At 57.1% G+C, this 17,845-nt stretch overlaps 5 protein-coding genes across 5 annotated transcripts; 2 read left to right on the top strand and 3 right to left on the bottom strand.

The window, feature by feature from the left end:
- Positions 1-967: 967 nt before the first annotated feature.
- VTJ04DRAFT_4530 (uncharacterized protein) lies at positions 968-4,012 on the bottom strand (the record flags this gene model as incomplete). The annotated part of the gene is made up of 2 exons (XM_069362549.1): positions 968-3,892; positions 3,965-4,012. 2 exons carry the CDS (start codon positions 4,010-4,012, stop codon positions 968-970), a joined length of 2,973 nt encoding a protein of 990 aa, XP_069219484.1.
- A 475-nt stretch (positions 4,013-4,487) lies between these two features.
- VTJ04DRAFT_4529 (uncharacterized protein) lies at positions 4,488-5,451 on the bottom strand (the record flags this gene model as incomplete). Its single annotated transcript, XM_069362547.1, has 3 exons — positions 4,488-4,538; positions 5,087-5,147; positions 5,312-5,451. 3 exons carry the CDS (start codon positions 5,449-5,451, stop codon positions 4,488-4,490), a joined length of 252 nt encoding a protein of 83 aa, XP_069219483.1.
- A 2,008-nt stretch (positions 5,452-7,459) lies between these two features.
- VTJ04DRAFT_4528 (uncharacterized protein) lies at positions 7,460-8,114 on the top strand (the record flags this gene model as incomplete). Its single annotated transcript, XM_069362546.1, has 4 exons — positions 7,460-7,572; positions 7,622-7,721; positions 7,796-7,976; positions 8,035-8,114. 4 exons carry the CDS (start codon positions 7,460-7,462, stop codon positions 8,112-8,114), a joined length of 474 nt encoding a protein of 157 aa, XP_069219482.1.
- A 236-nt stretch (positions 8,115-8,350) lies between these two features.
- Positions 8,351-12,291, bottom strand: VTJ04DRAFT_4527 (uncharacterized protein; the record flags this gene model as incomplete). The annotated part of the gene is made up of 6 exons (XM_069362545.1): positions 8,351-8,357; positions 8,598-8,706; positions 8,767-8,902; positions 8,970-12,067; positions 12,165-12,209; positions 12,273-12,291. The coding sequence occupies 6 exons, from the start codon at positions 12,289-12,291 to the stop codon at positions 8,351-8,353; spliced, it is 3,414 nt and encodes a 1,137-aa protein (XP_069219481.1).
- Positions 12,292-14,489: 2,198 nt separating this feature from the next.
- VTJ04DRAFT_4526 (uncharacterized protein) lies at positions 14,490-17,240 on the top strand (the record flags this gene model as incomplete). Its single annotated transcript, XM_069362544.1, has 1 exon — positions 14,490-17,240. The coding sequence occupies one exon, from the start codon at positions 14,490-14,492 to the stop codon at positions 17,238-17,240; it is 2,751 nt and encodes a 916-aa protein (XP_069219480.1).
- Between the last annotated feature and the right edge of the window lie 605 nt (positions 17,241-17,845).

Genomic DNA, 17,845 nt, shown 5'->3' with positions numbered 1-17,845 from the left:
CAAACTGCCCCGCCACAGCTCTTGCCATCCATGTCAGGAACTGTTGCAGAAGGCAAGCAAAGGCAAGCAAAGACAAGCACATGCATTTGTGGACTGCAATTGCCTTTCACGGGCACTTCAGTTTCTCATTCCGGCCTCTCTCAGCCCGACTTGAATTGACTTGACAACAAACCCCCCATTTCTCCAAAGAAAAAGAGCCTTGCTTCCCCAAGGCCATCCTCCATTCATCGCCAATCAAACCATGGATGCCTAACCACACCAGCCTCGAACTCTCCAGATGTCTCTCCGGGTACGAGAAACACAGACAAAAACCCGGCCCAATCGAGGCCTCCGACCTTTTTTTGTCTCTCAATATTATGCCCAACGACATCACCGCATCACAACCTGTTTTTCTTTCTCCCGGAGCCGTCTCGTCTCGCCATTCTCGCCTTCTCGCCATGTTCAAACTTCTTACCTCACACTTCGCCACGCCGAGCCCCGGGGACCCACGGCGGTTGCACCTCATCACGTAATAATGGCCCGCCCGGGCCTGCCCCAAGACTCGGGTAGGACTTCAGGACTCGGCCGCCGGCATTGATGCTGCGGTCGCCGTCTGCCGGTCTGGGGGAAGTTTGGATGACTTCATTATTGCCTGATTTTGCAAAAGGCGAGGGCAAGAGGTTCCATTGACGCAATGCGTACGAAGTAGCATGGATTCGCTAGCTCTGGTCTTCTTCGAGTCACCAGGTGTGAGCCATGATCAAGACGTAGTAGGTAGGTAGGTGGTAAGGTACGCCAAGTACCCAGCGGAAACAGAGCAAAGTATACAATCATGGCTATGCTTTCCCACCTATGTACCTCCCTACATGCAAGATTACTACAACATACCATTTTGATCTACAATTACAATGCAAAACAATCCACCATCCTTCCGCCGAACCCTATCCTCAACCTTTCCCCCAACCCATCCCCATCTTCATCCTCCCATTCATTGCCTTCTCCTCCCCCTCTTCTCTCCCCTCCCCTCCTCCATCTCCGCCTCCACCTCCTCCCTCGAAACCGGCCTCGTCCAGCTCGATCTCCCCAACGGACTCCTCCCTACGTGCCCTGTAGACGGCGGCGGCGGAACCAGCCCCGAACTCGAACTCTCATGGAAACCCACCTCCCCAGGTCCGGTGAGGAGATCCACCACCTCTCCCGTCCCTCCTCCTCGTCCTCCTCCTCCTCCTCCTCCGCGCGGTCCACGACCCGGCCGAACAGAAGTCCCATATCCCCCATCCCCTCCAGACTCGTTTTCACTCTCCCCCGCCGACCCCGACCCCGAACCCGAACCAGAGCCGGACGTAAGCTCTAACACCCTCTGCTGCTGGTGCGGCCGGTGTTGGCGCGGAGGTTGTTGTTGGGGTTGTTCCTGACTATGCCTCCTCTGCCGCTGCTGTTGCTGCTGCTGTTGAACCGGCCGGTGATGGCGAGGGAACTGATACGGATGGTGATGTCCTGAGATACTAACCTGGCTCGCGGCGGCGTGCTGCGCCAGGGCGTACTTGCGCCGGTCTTCGTCCGACATGTTGGCTTCGACGACTACCAGACTGGCTCTCCCCCCTCCATTGCCGTCGCTGCTGTTGCTGGTGGTGGTGGAAGGGGGTTGGGGGATGTAGACTGGGATTGTTGGCGTTGTTGGCACCATTGTGGTTGTGATGGAGGAGTTGTTGTCGGCAGGAACAGGAGGAGGAGCGGGGAAGTAGTACGGAGAGTAGAAGTGGGTGTATCCCGACCCTGGGTGTCCGGGGATTGGAGGCGGCATCGGCATCGGCATGGGCATCGGGGTAGGGAGGTTCAGAACGCTGTACCCTGCCCCGGTCCCTCCGATGGTGGTTTCGACGGAGTCGTCTGGGTGCTGGTACAAAAACCAGCCGGACGGGGTGCGCTCGGGAGCGGCGAAGCGGCCTACCAGAGCATCGGGCGGTTGCAGGGGGATGTGGCTGCGCTGACGAGGACGGGAGGAGCGCGGGGAGGAGTAGGACGTGGTGAGAGCGTCGCTGGTGGTGGTGGGTAGGATAGGCCCGGAGCGGCGCTTTTGAGAGGGGGAGGACGGGATGTAGTGCTCGCGTTCGTCCTCGTCGTCGTCGTCTTCGTCGTCCTCTTCATGATCGGAGGAAGAGGAGGTGGTGGAGGATACTTTCTGAGCGGCGGCTGCTTTCGCCTCGGCCGCGGCACGCTCTTTGCGCTCCTGAGCCGCCGGGATGAAGGACTCAGGGACGATGTTCAGGTCGTCACCCGTCTTTTCGGCCTGCTCGATGGCCTGCTGCGCTGTAGTCTGCGCATCCGCCGCCGCCGCATCGGCGCGCGGCCCGCCCCAGGTGCGCTGGCCGGCGGTGAAGATGCCGTAGACCATGTAGTACCAGTTGAAGAAGGGGTTGAGGACGAACATGAGCGGATACAAAAACAGCTTGAAGCGGTGCAGCTTGGCGCCAAAGTAGACCATGAGCAGCCAGTTGAGGCCGAGCGAGACGGCGATGAAGCCGACGGGGAGGTCATCGACCTTCTTGCTCGTGGTAGCCAGGGCGAGCACCATGATGAAGAAGAGCAGGGCCGTGGTGCGGATCGTGTTCTGCATGAAGCGCACCAGCAGGAGGATGGGATACTGGCGCCACAGCCGCCAATCAGTAAGCATGCACACCTCGTTGGTGATGAAGCCCAGGAACCAGCGGCGGCGCTGCTTGACGAGCGAGCGCATGGTCTGGACCGCCTCCGTCTTGCAAAAGGCCGACGCGCACATCTGGATCTGGTGCCGCTTCTTGGCCCCGATCATGAATAAGTGCGTCAGCCACCGGTCCTCGCCCAGGTGGTTCTTTGCGTAGTCGAACAGGTCCTCGCAGTGCTCGGCCTGGTCGGCAAAGTAGTACTTGGCCATGCGTCGGAAGGCCGAGAAGCGCAGCATGGTCAGCGCCCCGGGGAGACAGGTCACGGCGCCGCAGCCCGACTCGACGGTGCGCTCAAACAGCTGCCCGTGCACGTACTCCATGTCCTGCAGCAGCGTGATGAGGCTGTGTTTGCGGGTTGTCGACGTGATGACCCCCGTCATGGCCAGCATGTCCCGCCGGTTGCCCGGGCTCAGCTCCATGTCGTAGACAAAGTTTTGCAGGCACACGCGGTCCAGGATGCAGTCCGAGTCGATGAAGAGGATGAAGAGGTTGTCGTTCCGCCGCAGGTATTCCTGGTACACCCGGTCGATGAGGCGGAACGTCATCTTCTGGCAGTGTCTCTTGCCGCCGTGGGGGAACCGGGACACGGTGACGCGCGCCCCCTTGTACGTCACGTCGATGCTCTTGGGGTACGACTCGAGCGTCAACGGCACGCCGAGCTTCTCGATGGTGTTGAGGTACAGCTCGTCCTCCTGGTCGCCGTCGAACGAGAGGAAGACGTGGATGCACGACGGCGGATAGTCGCAGTCCACGACCGAGTCGATGGCCGTCATGAGCACCTCGGGCACCTCCTTATAGCAGGGCATGACGATGACCACCTTCGGCGCCGACACCTCGTCCAGGACCTGCTTGATGCGTTGCGTGCGTCCCAGCTGGTGCGTTACGAGCTGGTACACGCAGAAGAGCCAGGGGATAGTCAGGAGGCCGGCGAAGCTCCAGAAGGCGAACCACTGGAGGAACGACACCATCCCCTGCGGCCATACCGCCGACACCTGACGCGGCAGCGGCAACGTCACCAGCATGACGGGCAGGAAGATGAAGCGCAGTAGTGTGAAGGCGGCCCCGACAATGACGGCTAGCAACCGTACCGTCCAGTGCTCCGCCTTGACAAAGACCTTCCATAGGCAGTAGAGGAAGGCGGCGATCCAAAGGAACCATTCGAGGAATGCCGCTAGCATAACGACACCCACGATGGACGTGTAGACGATCTGGGGAGTTTGTCAGCTCATCAGTCTCACCCTGGGTTTGTATCTCCTTGATCAACCACGACAACGACTCACCTCCTGAATAGGCCAGGAGTCCTCTCCATCTTCTATAGGCCCCGCCATCTTGCTCGCTCACCACAACGAGTGAGAGGATAGAAAGAAACGAACGACGTCAACCGACCCAGAAATGAAATGCCAAGTCGGATACCAAGAAAGGGGGAGGAGGGTCTCGGGAGTCTTATAAAAGTGTCGGAGTGAAAGTAAGCTGCAAGTTAAAATAGCATCTCGCACCCCACACACACAGACACCGCGCGCCGAGACGGACAAGCAGTTCGCAACCTAGCTCAGCCCAGTCCAAGTCTATGCGACTTGTATTACCACGAGACAGAAGCCAGCCAGCCCGCAGGAAACGAGCGATCGGTGGTGCGGGAAGAGGTGTGCAAGCGAACACGGCTACCTGCAGAAACACTGGGCCGGGCTCGCTGGCGACCTTGGCAAGCTGGCACGGCTCCCAGTTCCCGGGGTCGGAAAGGAAAAGAGAGCAGGGCTGGGAGGGCAGATGGAGAAGTCTTGTCTCCTCTAGGCTTTGTATAGAATCCTAAAGGAGGGTGTCGTCAACGCCGCCGTTATGCTCGCCGGCCGGGCTGTGCTATAACATGTCAGCGTCAGACCGGAGGGTGGTGTTGGCCGGGACGGATATCGAGGCACAGCAGAGGGAGCAGCAAAACAGACAAACAGAGAAAGGTGAGCCGGGTCAACAACAGTATATGTGTGAGCCTCTCATCTGACGGTCCGTTGGGATGGACCAAGACAACGCCACCACTTGTCCGGGGAGCGGGAAGAAGAACGGGTATCATCCGGAGAAGCTCGCTCGCTCAGCAGATGCCTTACTGTAGGTACATAACCTGGCTAAGGTAGGTAGCTCAATTTCTGCACGAAAAAGAAGCGCGGCTCGACCAGCATGGAAGCGTACATACCGACCTACATCCGCCACGCTCACATACGTGCGTACGTATGTACGGGATGCCGGTCTGCTGGGATGAGGTGACGCTTGCTTGCCTGCCCGCGAGATTCCACCATTGTCATCTCCTTTCCTCTCGCAATAATAAGGTCAGGTTAGGCATTTGACCCAGACCAAACTTAAACCCCAAACCAGGCTAATGCAGGAGCAACAGCACACGGGATGTCACGGCCCACCATCACCACCATGGCCAGAGGCAGCAGCAGCAGCAGCAGCAGCCTTCGAGTGGAGGTGGGCCTTTTGTCGTCAGTCAGTCAGCCAGCCGGCCGGCCAGTCAGCTCAAGCATCATCGTCATGCGCTTCCAGGAAAGAAAGAAGTGTCGAGAAGAACCCTCGCTAGGTCCGCGCCAGTGACAGTGACACAAGCAGCAGCGTCTGCAACTCCACATGGACGAACATACGCGGGCCCAGTGGTGGAGGGGCGGGCGGCAACGGGGTAATATGTTGCAAATTGACCCTCGCACTTTAGCCGGCGCTCGCTGGTGCTGCTGCTTTGGTGAGGCTGCACAGCATATGGGATGAATGAATGGACCCGAGCCATACAGGTTTCCCGCTCTTGCGAAGAAAATATCAGCTTCTTTCCGTTCCACACGACACGGCGCGCGGGTGGTCGCAAGTATGGCCTCTTGTGGCTAGGTATGAGTTTGCGTGTCTGGATTGCAGGATTGCTGCATCTGTGTTGTGAGTTGATCATGGTGGTTGTTGATGTTGGACCGGATGGATGGGCTTCCTTCTAGATACTTTCCCCCTGAATAAATACTTACCCCTGAGTTAGTCAGCAAGGAAGACCTTCAAGATGACGAAAGAGCAGGTCAACCTTGTCTTCCCCAATCCACAACAACTCCTATCCCTAAGTTCCAGTCCCAAGGCTGAATGTAAGTGCCTAAGGTAGGTAGGTATGTAAATGGACTCAAACAAAACCGCGCAAAATACAAACTTCCCGGTAAGTATGTCCCCGTCCGCCCATCCACTCCAGTTTTCCCGTCTCCCCATATTCTAGGCACCAGACATACCTACATGAACCAAACACATCCAAATCCGGAACCGAGATCCTGACACGGGTCAGGTAGTGTAAACCTGAACCCAGCTCAAAGGAACTCCCCACGCCGAGAACATACCGATCCAAGAAACATGAAACATCCCAAGACCTGTCATACTACACAAGAACACATGCATATGCCCAGCCCAACCCGTCATTATGAAGGATGCCCACGACCACCACCGGGGAGATCCAAGCTGTCCGGGTGGTTTGTTGAGAGCCACGCACTTAGGTATTCATCCACTTCAGCCCTGACAAGGCGGGAGCTAAGAGCCCAGTCAAGATCCCGTTCAGGAGCTACACTTCTGCGGTACCCCGTTCCTGAGCCAGTGGTAGACGACGCCACACAGCGGGAAGAGAGGAAGGGTAGGTACACAGGCTGGAGCTCATAACCAGCTTACTAACATGCCATGACTACCGCTACTACGAGTAATAGTAGCGTGTCATTGCTTTGCCGTGCTGGACCCGTCCTGGACCAAACCGGCAATGATGTGACGATGTGATGAGGAGCCCTAATGATTATGTCGACTCCCAGCCAGTTTCCCCTTGTCCTCGTCGGGGGAAAGGAATCGGTAGACACTCAGTCTGAAGCAAAAATTCCCTCCTCTAGGTGCTCAAGCATACCTGAGATAATATCCCATGTACTATCTATCTGTCCGTCTACCCGCCCATCCACCGCAGCATACCTACCTACACAGGACGTTTGTCACCATAACAAAGCCGGCATAAGGGCATATGGGGTAGTTCTCTCCCAACAAACCCGACGCAGCATCATGATAGACAGGAAGGTAAAAGACATAACATCATCATCTCGAGTTCATAAACAACAACAGATTTGACCCCATATCATTAGAAAAGGATTGCGTCATCACCCCGATCAACCCGTGGGTTAAATACCGAAAACATTCTCATCTCAATATATACCTAGTACCTACATACGACTCAAACCTGCAACTCAATCTCCAAAAGTTTATTATACAAGACTAGGTACACAGATCCCCAACCCAGCTTGCGTACCTGGGCAGGCCTGGCTGTAGTACAAAGTACGTTACACAAGCACCATCAATCAGATCCCGTTGCGGTCCCATCCAACCCCATCCCGAACAACACATCGAGGTTGTAACAGAGAAAGCAAGCGATGGGGATGCAAACAAACGGGCGGGTATAGCTCCCGACCACATCGAGGTCGCAACAGAACACAGAGAGCGGGCAGGAGCGCAAGATATGGAGAGGCAAAACGGGTAGAGCTCCCGGATGGGAAAGGAAGGTCTTTTTCACTGCAGATGAAGAGAAAAAATTGATCGCGTCGTCAATGTAGGAGGGTAAAATGGCAGTGGCACCTTGAATCCGGTAAAGACTGTCCTATGTCCTGGCCGCTTCTCAATTTCGTACTAGTATCTACCAATCTGTGTCTGTTTTACTCCTCAAGCACCAAAAAAGAGCGTGAGTACCAGAGAGAGAGAGGGGCAAACACTCTCGCCTGGATGGCATAAAAAACCGAATAAAAAAAATGAACGGACGGGCTGTCTCCTCAACTCTCATAAGCACCCACCCAGCACCCAGCGAAGGGAAACTGACACAAACCATGTCCTGTCCTCTCCCTCCACCAAGCGCCCAGGTCAGGTCAGGTCAACTCAGCTAGCGCAACGGAGACAGAATCCCATACCCATAGAAAAAAAAGGGAAGGCACATATCAACCTGACGTACTTATTCTCCTCTCCTGTACCATCATTCCTCCTCCTCCCCCGCCCCTCCTCGTTGTCATTTCCCTGGTAAAGTAGGTAAGGTAGGTAACGACACCACCACATGATGATCCCGTTCCACACCGAAGAGCGGGAACATCCAGGCGCACAAAAACCTTTTAACACGAGAACGAACGAACGAGCTGCGAAACGGGACGGGGTTTTCGAACTTGACTGGGACCGTCCGGACACAACATGCTGTGCCATGTATGCTTTGCCTCCTTGTGGTATCCGGGCAAGGTCCACAACATGCGTGCGTGCCGTTCCAGGGCGAAAATGCGTTGTGTATGTGTGTGTGACACCACAAACCCACCCACTCACTCCCCGTTCTGTCTCGGTATAGATACCCAGCGCCACTCGTTCGCTCGCTCGCTAGCTCGATTGTGTCGTGATGCACCACCAATGTTTGTGCACCCTTCGTAAACTGATATCAGAACCGCATCCGCTGCTTGCCGCAAACGTTTGTCTGTGGCAGGTCAGCTCGAGGTCCGATTCCGACGGATGGACAGAGAGACAGACTAGCCGGGGCGGTGGCCTGGATACTAGTCGGATATAGCTGAGCGCAGACAACGTGCTGGGCCGAGCCGATAACTGGAAAAGATCCGAAGGTTTGGCTGGCATGGTAAAGGTTGAATTGAGATGCCATGGGTGCGGCGGTATCAGGTCCTGTTGAAGTGGCATAACATGGCCCAGTTAGAATTTCTCATTGAGGTACGCACAACTCAAAATACGAGGAAAGAGGAGACCACGGGACAGCGAGCAGTGAGCGCCTGCTTTCGAGTCCACACATGGCGCGGCAGTGTCCTGATGGCCACAGAGGGGATACTGTTGGGGATATGGGGTAAAGAAGAACGAAGCACTAGCTCATCTTCCTTCCGGGCTCGTTGTGGAGGAGGGGTATCATACCAGTCCACGTCGCTGAGCTGCAGCCTGCGCACGCGCTGTCCGCGCTCCTTGCCCGAGCGCATATCGATGCGGTTGTGGTGGTGATGTGAAATGGGTTTGTCGTTGGGCGCTGTGCGTCCGCAGTCAGTTTCAAGGCCAGAGTCGTCCCGAGGATCCCAAGACTTCTCACCATCGTAATCATCGCTTTGCAAGTCATAGTTGAGCACCAAGTTCTTGATGCGCTGCTGCTCTTCCTTGGCAGCCTGTCGCTGGTTGATCAACGCCACGGCGAACTGGGAATCCGAAGGAAGTTCAACCGTCTTGGTCTGGACGGCGTTAGTCATCACCCATCAAATCAACAAAACAAAAACAGTATACCATCAGTTGTCGTACCTGTTGGCGATTCCCCTTCTTCATCAACAACGAGAAGGCCATCGTGCTTCCAGAGCCACCCGATCCACCCTCACCACCTTCATTACTCCCCGTCGGCTCACGAGTCTTAGGCCGCACCGGGAGCGGGATGTCGAACTGCTTGGGCTGGAACTTGCGCGTCTCGAAGCTCTCGGCCATGATCTTGGCATACTCGCGGTCGAACTCGGCCTCCCATTCAGGGTCGATCTGCTCCTCCTCCTTGGTCACGACGATCTCCTCTCCTTCAGAATCGCTGGTGTGGTAGGACCCCTCCGCTTCGGCCTCCTCAGCCTCGGCGGCTTCGGCCTCGTCGCCGGCGGCAGAGTCATCATCGTCATCGTCATCGTTCTCACCGGCCATGTCGTTCTCGTCCTCCGAAGACACGGCGCTCGTGGCTTCGTCTTCCTGATCCGCAGTCTTGTCGGCGCCGGACGTCTTCTGGTCCTGGGCCATGGCCAGCTGGAACACCTTGGTCGCCTCTTCCAGGTTGGATGCCAGCTTCCACTGGGGCCGGGTCATGCCGAAGATATCCTGGACGAGGAACTCAATGTCCATGGGCAACGGGTTCTTGGTGTAGATGTAGTACTGGAAGAAGGAGAGGAAGTAGTCCAGCTTCTTGCCGGCGGCGCCTTTGTTGAAGAACATGCCGCAGGTCTCGAGGATTGTGGCAATCAGGCGGATGCGGAAGTAGTCATCCGGCAGGTCGAAGGGGTTGATGCGGCCGGGGATCGGGGGTCCGCCGTATCCAAAGGTCATGATCTTGTACATGACGTCAAAGATGACGGGATGCTCGATCATCCTATAGTTGTAAAGCTCCGCCAGGTATTTGACTTCGGCGATGCGACGCTGGTTGTACTCGAAGTCGTTTTGCTCGAGACCGAACGCGATGGACTCGATGAGGCAGTCGATGACGCCGACGACAAAGTCGGGGTGGTGCCGGTTGATTGCGCTCAGCAGGATGGCGAGCAGGTGGATGTTGCCATACTTGACCCTCCCGGGCTTGGAAAAGACCTTGTGAAGCAACGAGACCACCTCCTTCTCTTCCCAGTGGAGCTTTCGGATCTGCCTGAGGATTTTCCCGTAGTTACGCTTAGTGAGATCCGAGTAAACCAGCTTCCGAACAAACAGCTCCATGGGCGTCCGCTCCTTCTGCTGGATGGCCGGGCGCTGAGGTGGGTCGACGTAGTAGACGGCATTTTCGATGAGCATGCGCTCGGCCTGGCCGATGTGCTGAACCGACTTCTTGCGCTGCAGCGTCTCGAGAAAGGTGGACATGCGAGGGGCCGTCTCGGGGTTCCGCAGGAGGTAGCGGCCGCAGTTCTCGAGAAGGTTGCAAATGATCTCGATATTGACGCGCGAAAAGTCGTCGAGGCTGACCTTGAGGCAATGGAAGACAACATGTTCCGGGACGATGCCGAACTTGGTCAGCTCGGCGAGGTAGCGGATGTTGCTGAGCCTCACCTGGCCCAGGAAGTCCTTGTCCTTGCGACGCTGCAAGCTACGAAACTCGGCATCGAGATATTCGATAAGGCCCTTGGGGATGTCGGACATGTACTGGCCCAGAGTGGCTACCAGACGGGACCAAAAGGGGAGCAAATCGCCACGACCCTTGGGTACGTCGGTCAAGGCTTTGACAAGGCGGTTCCTCGACGCCTTGGAGTTGAGGTAGCAGAAGTCGACAGCCATTTGGTCAACGGCGTCCTTGGTCGTGAGATCCGGCAGGCGCGCAAGCAGAGCATCAACCTGAGCACCAATGGTCTTGTTGGCGATAGCCACCGACTGGTCGTTGGCGCTTGCCTCTGCAGCTTTGGCGGCTTCGGCGGCTTCGGCCGGATCGATCTTCTTGCCAACCTGCTCATCGGCGTCGGGCTTCTTCTTTTTGACCTCCTCCAGAAGGATTCCTGGAACTTTGCCCCGGAGGTCGACGAGGTTTTCGTAGAAGCGGCGGTCCTCCTCATCCTCCCAGATCCCGGGGCCATCGCCCTGGCCGCGCAAGTACTCGCCGGCCTTGACGATGCCGATGGAGCTGCTGGCGCCGGCCGACGAGTCATCGTGGTCCTTCAAATCAGGCATCTCGGCGCCAATCGCGTCCGCGATGACCTGCGCGTTCGCCACCAGACGCTCTTGGGCCTTGACCTGCTTCTCAAAGTTCGCCTGGCGATCCTCAAAGACCTCGCCCGACTTAACGTAGGCCTCGGCGTTCTTTTTGGACTGAGTATGGATGGCCTTCTGGTCCCGGATCAGGTGGTTCTTGACATCCTCAAAGTAGCGCTTGAGGATGTTACGGAATTTCTCTTGCAGCTCAGGCGGGGTGAGGGGAGGGTCTTGAGGAGCCGGCTCTTGTTGTTGTCCGTTACCGGCCTGATCCCCAGTGCCGTCGCCTGACTTGGTTGCGCCGTCCTCTTCGACAGTCTTGCGCCCTTCGGAGCCAGGAGCCTTGACTCCCAAAACATCCCAGCTGAAGGCCTTGACGAACACGACCAGCAACGGCAGGTTGAAGTGCTCGCGGTCGTGGCCGAGGAGATCCTTGAGGACCTCGAGGGGGAACGGCTCGGCGGCGCCGCCCTTGGCAGCGGCGCGGGACCTGACTTCGGCCTGCTTCCCGGTGGTTCCGTTCGCCGTGTCGTCCGGGCGCTTCACATCGTCCAGGGTTCGCAGGACGTCGACGAGCCACAGCTCGGTGACCACACGCAGGAGAACGCGCTGGCGGCTCAGGCGGTCCTTCTCCTCCTTCTCCCGGACCTCGGGAGCGAGGGTCTTGAGGACGCTCTTGTCGGGAGTAGCGAGCGAGCGGCCGAGGAACCAGCCGAGGTATGCGGTGAAGTCTGCGGGGCCGAATCGCTGGTGCAAGGCGCTGACAATCTCGACGGCGGCCTCGATCTCTCCCGGGGACTTGAGCTTGCAGAGGCCTTCGTGGCAGGCAGAGACGATCTCGGAGAGGTACTTGGACAGGCTGACCGTCTTGATCTCTTGAAGGAAAGTGTTGAGGTTGGTAGGGGAGATGCCGGTGCGCAGCCGCTTGATGAAGCCCGTGTTCTTTTTCATAGTCGAGTCGAGCGAGCTGCTGACGGGGAAGAGGTCTATGGGATTGATTGGAAGCAGTCAGCAACACCGAGATCCGGCGGTTGGCCAGTTGTGGCAGCAGAATTGGATTCTCTATCCGCGACAAGTCCTCACCCTTCTCCCCATTCCACGCCCTCCTATTCAGCTCGCGGAGCTCATCTGCAGCAAAGCAAAGCTATCAGCCGGTTGTCATGCAACCCCTCAGAGACACAACATGCGTACATCGTCTCGCGCGATCCATGGCGGGCTGATCTCTTGATGCAAAACAATCCGAGTAGTGGTGGTGGGAAAGGCGCTACATTCGGAGGCCGAGATATGCTAAGGGGTGAGGAATCGAAAGCGACAATTCCCGTCGACAAGAGCACGCATCGGTGATGTGGTCGGCTGAGAAAAGCCCAGCCTCGAAAGAGGGCGCACTGGCAGTCGGAGCTTTGGGGGGGTTCGTTGACGCCAAAGATGCCGTGTCGTCGGACGTCGAGGCGGGAGGCGGGGAGGCGAGGGTGACGTTCTGTCGATCGAGTGTTTTTGTTTGGGAGGTTGTTGTGGTGTGGAGGGGTCGGATCAGTGCGCAGCGAAACAGAAGGTCCAAGGTTTGGTGACGGAATGGAGGCGCTCGACCTTCGGCAGATTCTGGGCAATAGGGCTGCTAATTGGGCAATTAGACGCGGTTTAGCGCTAGGCGAGGGGCTGCAGCTGGAGCCGTTGCCCTGCCGCGGTGTGGGTTCTGGCCTGCCAGGTGGAGCTCGGGTCACCCCAGGGCCCAAGAGCCTTCTTCAGGGTCCCGGTCATTCAAATGGATGAAGCATCATCTCAACAGGACTACCTATCCCTCGACTAGATGGGATTTTCATCCCTCAGATCAGATAAATTTGGATATAAAACAGCCTGCATTCCACATCTTCTTTGACTTCAATCCACCTCATGAATGCACGAAACTCACCACCAAGCCCACCTCAACCAAGAACTTGACGCTTCTGAGCTCCTGTGCGAAATGTCCACTCTCTGAAAGATGCACCTTTTATTCAACCACCACCACCTTCACCTCTTTTCTGCTTCCCCCCTCCAAGATGAGATGCAAAGCGAACAAACAGCCATTGTCATAACCTCCCCAGAATTAAATTGACCAAGCACCTCAGTTGGATTCGGACCACCCGATCCATCCCTCCCGCACTCACCTAGAGAAATCCGCCACCGAAGTCAGGTAGAGAGAGATCCATGCTTGAAGCGTGTGCAGCCAACCCTCCATCCATTCAAATGCCCGGGCTTCCGGACTGCCAGAAGACGGCCAAGGGCACACGCTGTGTGTTTGCACCTACATACCTACAGCCAAAGATCCTCCGTCAGGTAATTATACCTCCGGCAAAGAATCACGGCAGACCGTGGGGGTCAGACACCTCCCAGTGGAGCGGGATCATAACCCGTACACATGCCCCCTCGTGCTGCATCTCTCGAGCTCGCCTCTCACTTCTTAGCTCTGTCCGTTACGTTTTCGCTTCATGCTCCCGGAGATGCATATCTCCTCCACATCTCTCTCCAGTGAATCAATCAATCGCGTTATCGCATGCTGCATCAAACAAAATCCTGCAACTATCGCGTCGCCGTTGTCCGCAAACTGATAAGCTTGATTTCGGTGGTAGCTAAGAACCGAGCCAGCGGTTGACGCATGTCCGCGGAACAAGGCGCTCCCACCCACACTTCATCAACTATCTTCTCGTCCACATGGAACTTACCTTACATAAGTCCCTTCTTGATAGAATCACAAAGGACAAAAAAACACATGAAAATTCCATTTTTTTCTGACGAGGAAAACGCCATATTTCCACAGCATGGAGCACGTGCTCAGCTCCATCTACTCCACCCTCCGTTCTTTTGCTGCTGTGCAAGTATAACAGAATCACAGAATTGGCTCTTTAAATCCAATGCCAAGGAAAAGGCTGGTTCCAGAGAACTATAAAAAATACAAAACATGACCGTTGACGTTCAGATCTATGAATGGGGTACATATGGTCCGCTACCGCCTACCCGCGGCCGGCCGCATGCGTTATCGGGCAGCTCCGGCCAGGGGCCACGGAGAAACGACCAACGGCGCCGCGGCAGTGGATGGGGCAGCGGTAGCACATCATCAGGTACTACATATGTACAATACATACAAGACACATCCTCCCAGAGTTTGGGTTAGAATAAGGACCGACTACTGCCTCATTTTGCCTTGCTGCTGGATTTGTCTGGACTTACCTACTCATCATGTTCTCCTGAACGCCAGGTTTTTACTTTTGTTGTTTCATCGACATACCTTACCTACCATCTCATCGACTTTCACATCCTCACTAGATCCGAGTGTTAGTCACCAGCGACACAAGACTTACCTTTTACCTACCTGTCCAACACTGCTTGGACAGACTCCCATCTTGAGAGTGTCAGATCAAACACCAAAACACCATGGACAAACCTCCCTCCACACCGCCCTCTGTCTCCTCCGAGAGTGACGACGCCCTCCTCCAATCCCGCCTCCCACCAACACCTCCCCTCCAAGACTACGACTCCTATCATGACAAGCAACCCGCGACAATAACAACACCAATCGCCAACAATGCCCAACAATCCCGGCCCTACCCCCTTCCCCCCACCCCACCTCAAACCCACGTCCTCCCCTCCGACCTCAAGACCCCCGACTCCCACGTGGCGCGAGACCCGCGCCTAATCCGGCTGACGGGCATCCACCCCTTCAACTCGGAAGCCCCTCTAACTGACCTCTTCTCCACCGGCTTCCTGACCACGCCCAACCTGCACTTTGTCCGCAACCACGGCGCCGTCCCGCTCGTCGTCGACGACGCCATCCCCGACTGGACGCTGACCGTCGACGGCCTGGTCGCGCGGCCGTTCACCATCTCCCTGCGAGAGCTGATGATCGGCCGGTTCGAGTCGGTGACGTACCCCGTGACGCTGGTGTGCGCGGGGAACCGGCGGAAGGAGCAGAACATGGTCCGCAAGACCAAAGGGTTTTCGTGGGGCGCCGCGGGGGTGTCGACGTGCCTCTGGACGGGGGTGCCGCTGCGGGAGCTGCTGGCGCATGCCGGGCCGCTGAAATCCAAGGGCGCGAGATATGTCTGCTTTGAAGGCGCCGACCAGCTGCCCAACGGCAACTATGCCACCTCGGTCAAGCTCGCGTGGGCGCTGGACCCGGAGCGCGGAATGTTGGTCGCGTACAAGATGAATGGGGAGTTGCTACCGCCGGATCACGGACGGCCGTTGCGGATGGTGATACCGGGCCAGATTGGCGGGAGGAGTGTCAAGTGGTTGAGGAGGATCGTGGTGAGCGCGACACCGAGCGAGAGTTGGTATCATATCTATGACAACAGGGTGCTGCCGACCATGATTACACCCGAGCAGAGCGCGGATATGCCCGAAACGTGGAAGGACGAGAGGTATGCGATTTATGACCTGAACGTCAACAGCGCGATTTGCTCTCCCGCGCATGACGAGAGGGTGGCGCTGGCGGGGACGGACGGTCACGGCGATGAAAGTGCCAGCAGCTACACCCTGCGCGGGTACGCTTATTCTGGAGGTGGACGTCGGGTGACACGGGTCGAGATCACTCTGGACCGCGGCCGGACGTGGATGTTGGCGGAGGTGTCATACCCGGAGGACCTGTACCGTCTAGCCGCAGATGGTGAGGAGTTGTACGGCGGACGCATCGATGTGGCCGGGCGCGAGGCGTGTTTCTGCTGGTGCTTCTGGTCACTCGCAGTGCCGTTAAACCGGCTGCGAGACGCGCGCGACGTCATGGTCCGCGCCATGGACGAATCCATGGCCGTCCAGCCCCGAGACATGTACTGGAGCGTGCTGGGCATGATGAATAACCCGTGGTATCGGGTGGTCATCCACCGCGAGAAGGAGGGCGGCATAGAATCGTTGCGGTTTGAACACCCGACCCAGCCGGCGTTGATGCCTGGTGGATGGATGGAGCGGGTGAAGAAGGAGGGTGGCAACCTGACGGATGGTTTCTGGGGCGAGAAGCCGGCAGATGAGGGGTCTGCTGGAGCGGGAGAGAACACGGCGCAGAGCGAACCGGCCAAGGAGATCAGCATGGTCGACGAGAAAGTGACGCGCAAGATCACCGCCGACGAACTCGCCGCTCATTCGGGCGAAAAGGAGCCGTGGTTCGTGGTGAACGGCCAAGTCTACGACGGCACCGCGTTCCTCGAAGGCCATCCCGGTGGCGCCGCCTCCATCATCAACTCGGCCGGTCAAGACGTCAGCGACGAGTTTCTCGCCATCCACAGCGAAAACGCCAAAGCCATGATGCCGGCCTACCACATCGGCACTCTCAGCACCCCCATCTCCTCTAGCGAACCCACCGAAGAAACCTCCACTCCTATCTTCCTCCACCCCAAAAACTGGCGCCGCGCCCTCCTCACCAACAAAATCCCCGTCTCCCACGACTCCACAATCTTCACCTTCACTCTCCCCGGCGGACCGACCCAGCACCTCGGACTCCCCGTCGGCCAGCACCTGATGATCCGCCTGCGCGACCCGGCCACGCGCGAGGCCATCATCCGCGCGTACACACCGATCTCGTCCGACGACGACGAGATCCGCGATGGCACGCTGCGGATCCTGATCAAAATCTACCCCTCCGGGCGCATGACGCAGGCCCTGGCGTCGCTGCCGCTGGGGCACCCGGTGGAGTTTAAAGGTCCGTTGGGGCGGTTCGAGTACCTCGGCGGCGGAAGATGCGCGTTGGGCGGGGCAGGAGGGACGATTCTTGCCAAGGTGCGGACGGTCAGGAGGTTTGTGATGGTGTGTGGCGGGAGCGGGGTGACGCCGGTGTATGCCGTGTTGAAAGCGGTTGCGAGGGAGTGGAAGGCTGGGGGAAAGGGGGCGCCGGAGTGTTTGATGCTAGACGGGAATAGTAAGGAGGAGGACATTCTGCTGCGCGAGGAGTTGGAGGAGATTCAAAAGGTTGGTGGACAGCGGTGTCGGGTAGTGCATACGCTGAGTAGGCCGGGTGAGGGGTGGAAGGGCAGGAGGGGGAGGATTGATTTCGAGTTGTTGGAGAGGGAGGTCGGGCCGCCGCCGGCTCAAGGGGATTCTATGGTGCTGGTGTGCGGGCCGGAGGGAATGGAGAAGACGGTGAAGGAGTCGTTTTTGGCGATGGGGTGGTTGGAGGAGGATGTGTTCTTCTTTTGAGGGTTGGCGGGCACATTGTGTTGAGCGGCGTTTTGGATGTATAGATAATGATTGTAGCCCTTTGTATATCTAAGTATTTGTTGAGATAGGAATACAGAACCAAATCCATAGTATCAAGAACTGAAACCTGGTGAATGCTGGCTGCATGGGGTTGAGAACAAACCATGATCATGATCCAGGCATGTCTTTCTTTTCGAGTGACAAATAAAATGGTCGAGATGAAAAAGCACAAATCATAGAAATCAATTGAAATATTTCGGGCAAATCATGCCCAAAAGAGTCATGATAAACGTGATCAAATCAAAATTTTCCAAGATGGACTTGATATGAGAGCGAGAGAAAGCGATGGGAAGGTGAGAGGTGCTTGGTGGCGTCGAGTCAACTTGGAAGGTGGGGTGTAACGTCCGATACCTCTGAAAGGTGGGGCACGTATCAGTACGTATCGAAATCACGTGACACTTTCCTATCGCACCTCCAATTCGCCGGTCTCATTGGTGGTTGCTTGGCCTTCCAGGTTGGAGCTCTTGCCGACCCGATCGATTGCACTCCAGCGAAATCCCGCTCCGGCGACAGGAGCACCACCCCCCCAAAACACACACACCACT

This window comes from Mycothermus thermophilus, assembly GCF_041956435.1.
Source record: "Mycothermus thermophilus strain CBS 625.91 unplaced genomic scaffold VTJ04scaffold_3, whole genome shotgun sequence".
In the NCBI taxonomy this organism is placed as follows: Eukaryota; Fungi; Ascomycota; class Sordariomycetes; order Sordariales; family Chaetomiaceae; genus Mycothermus; species Mycothermus thermophilus.
The sequence above is the reverse complement of the archived record's forward strand: the minus strand, read 5'-3'. Positions and strand labels throughout refer to the sequence as shown.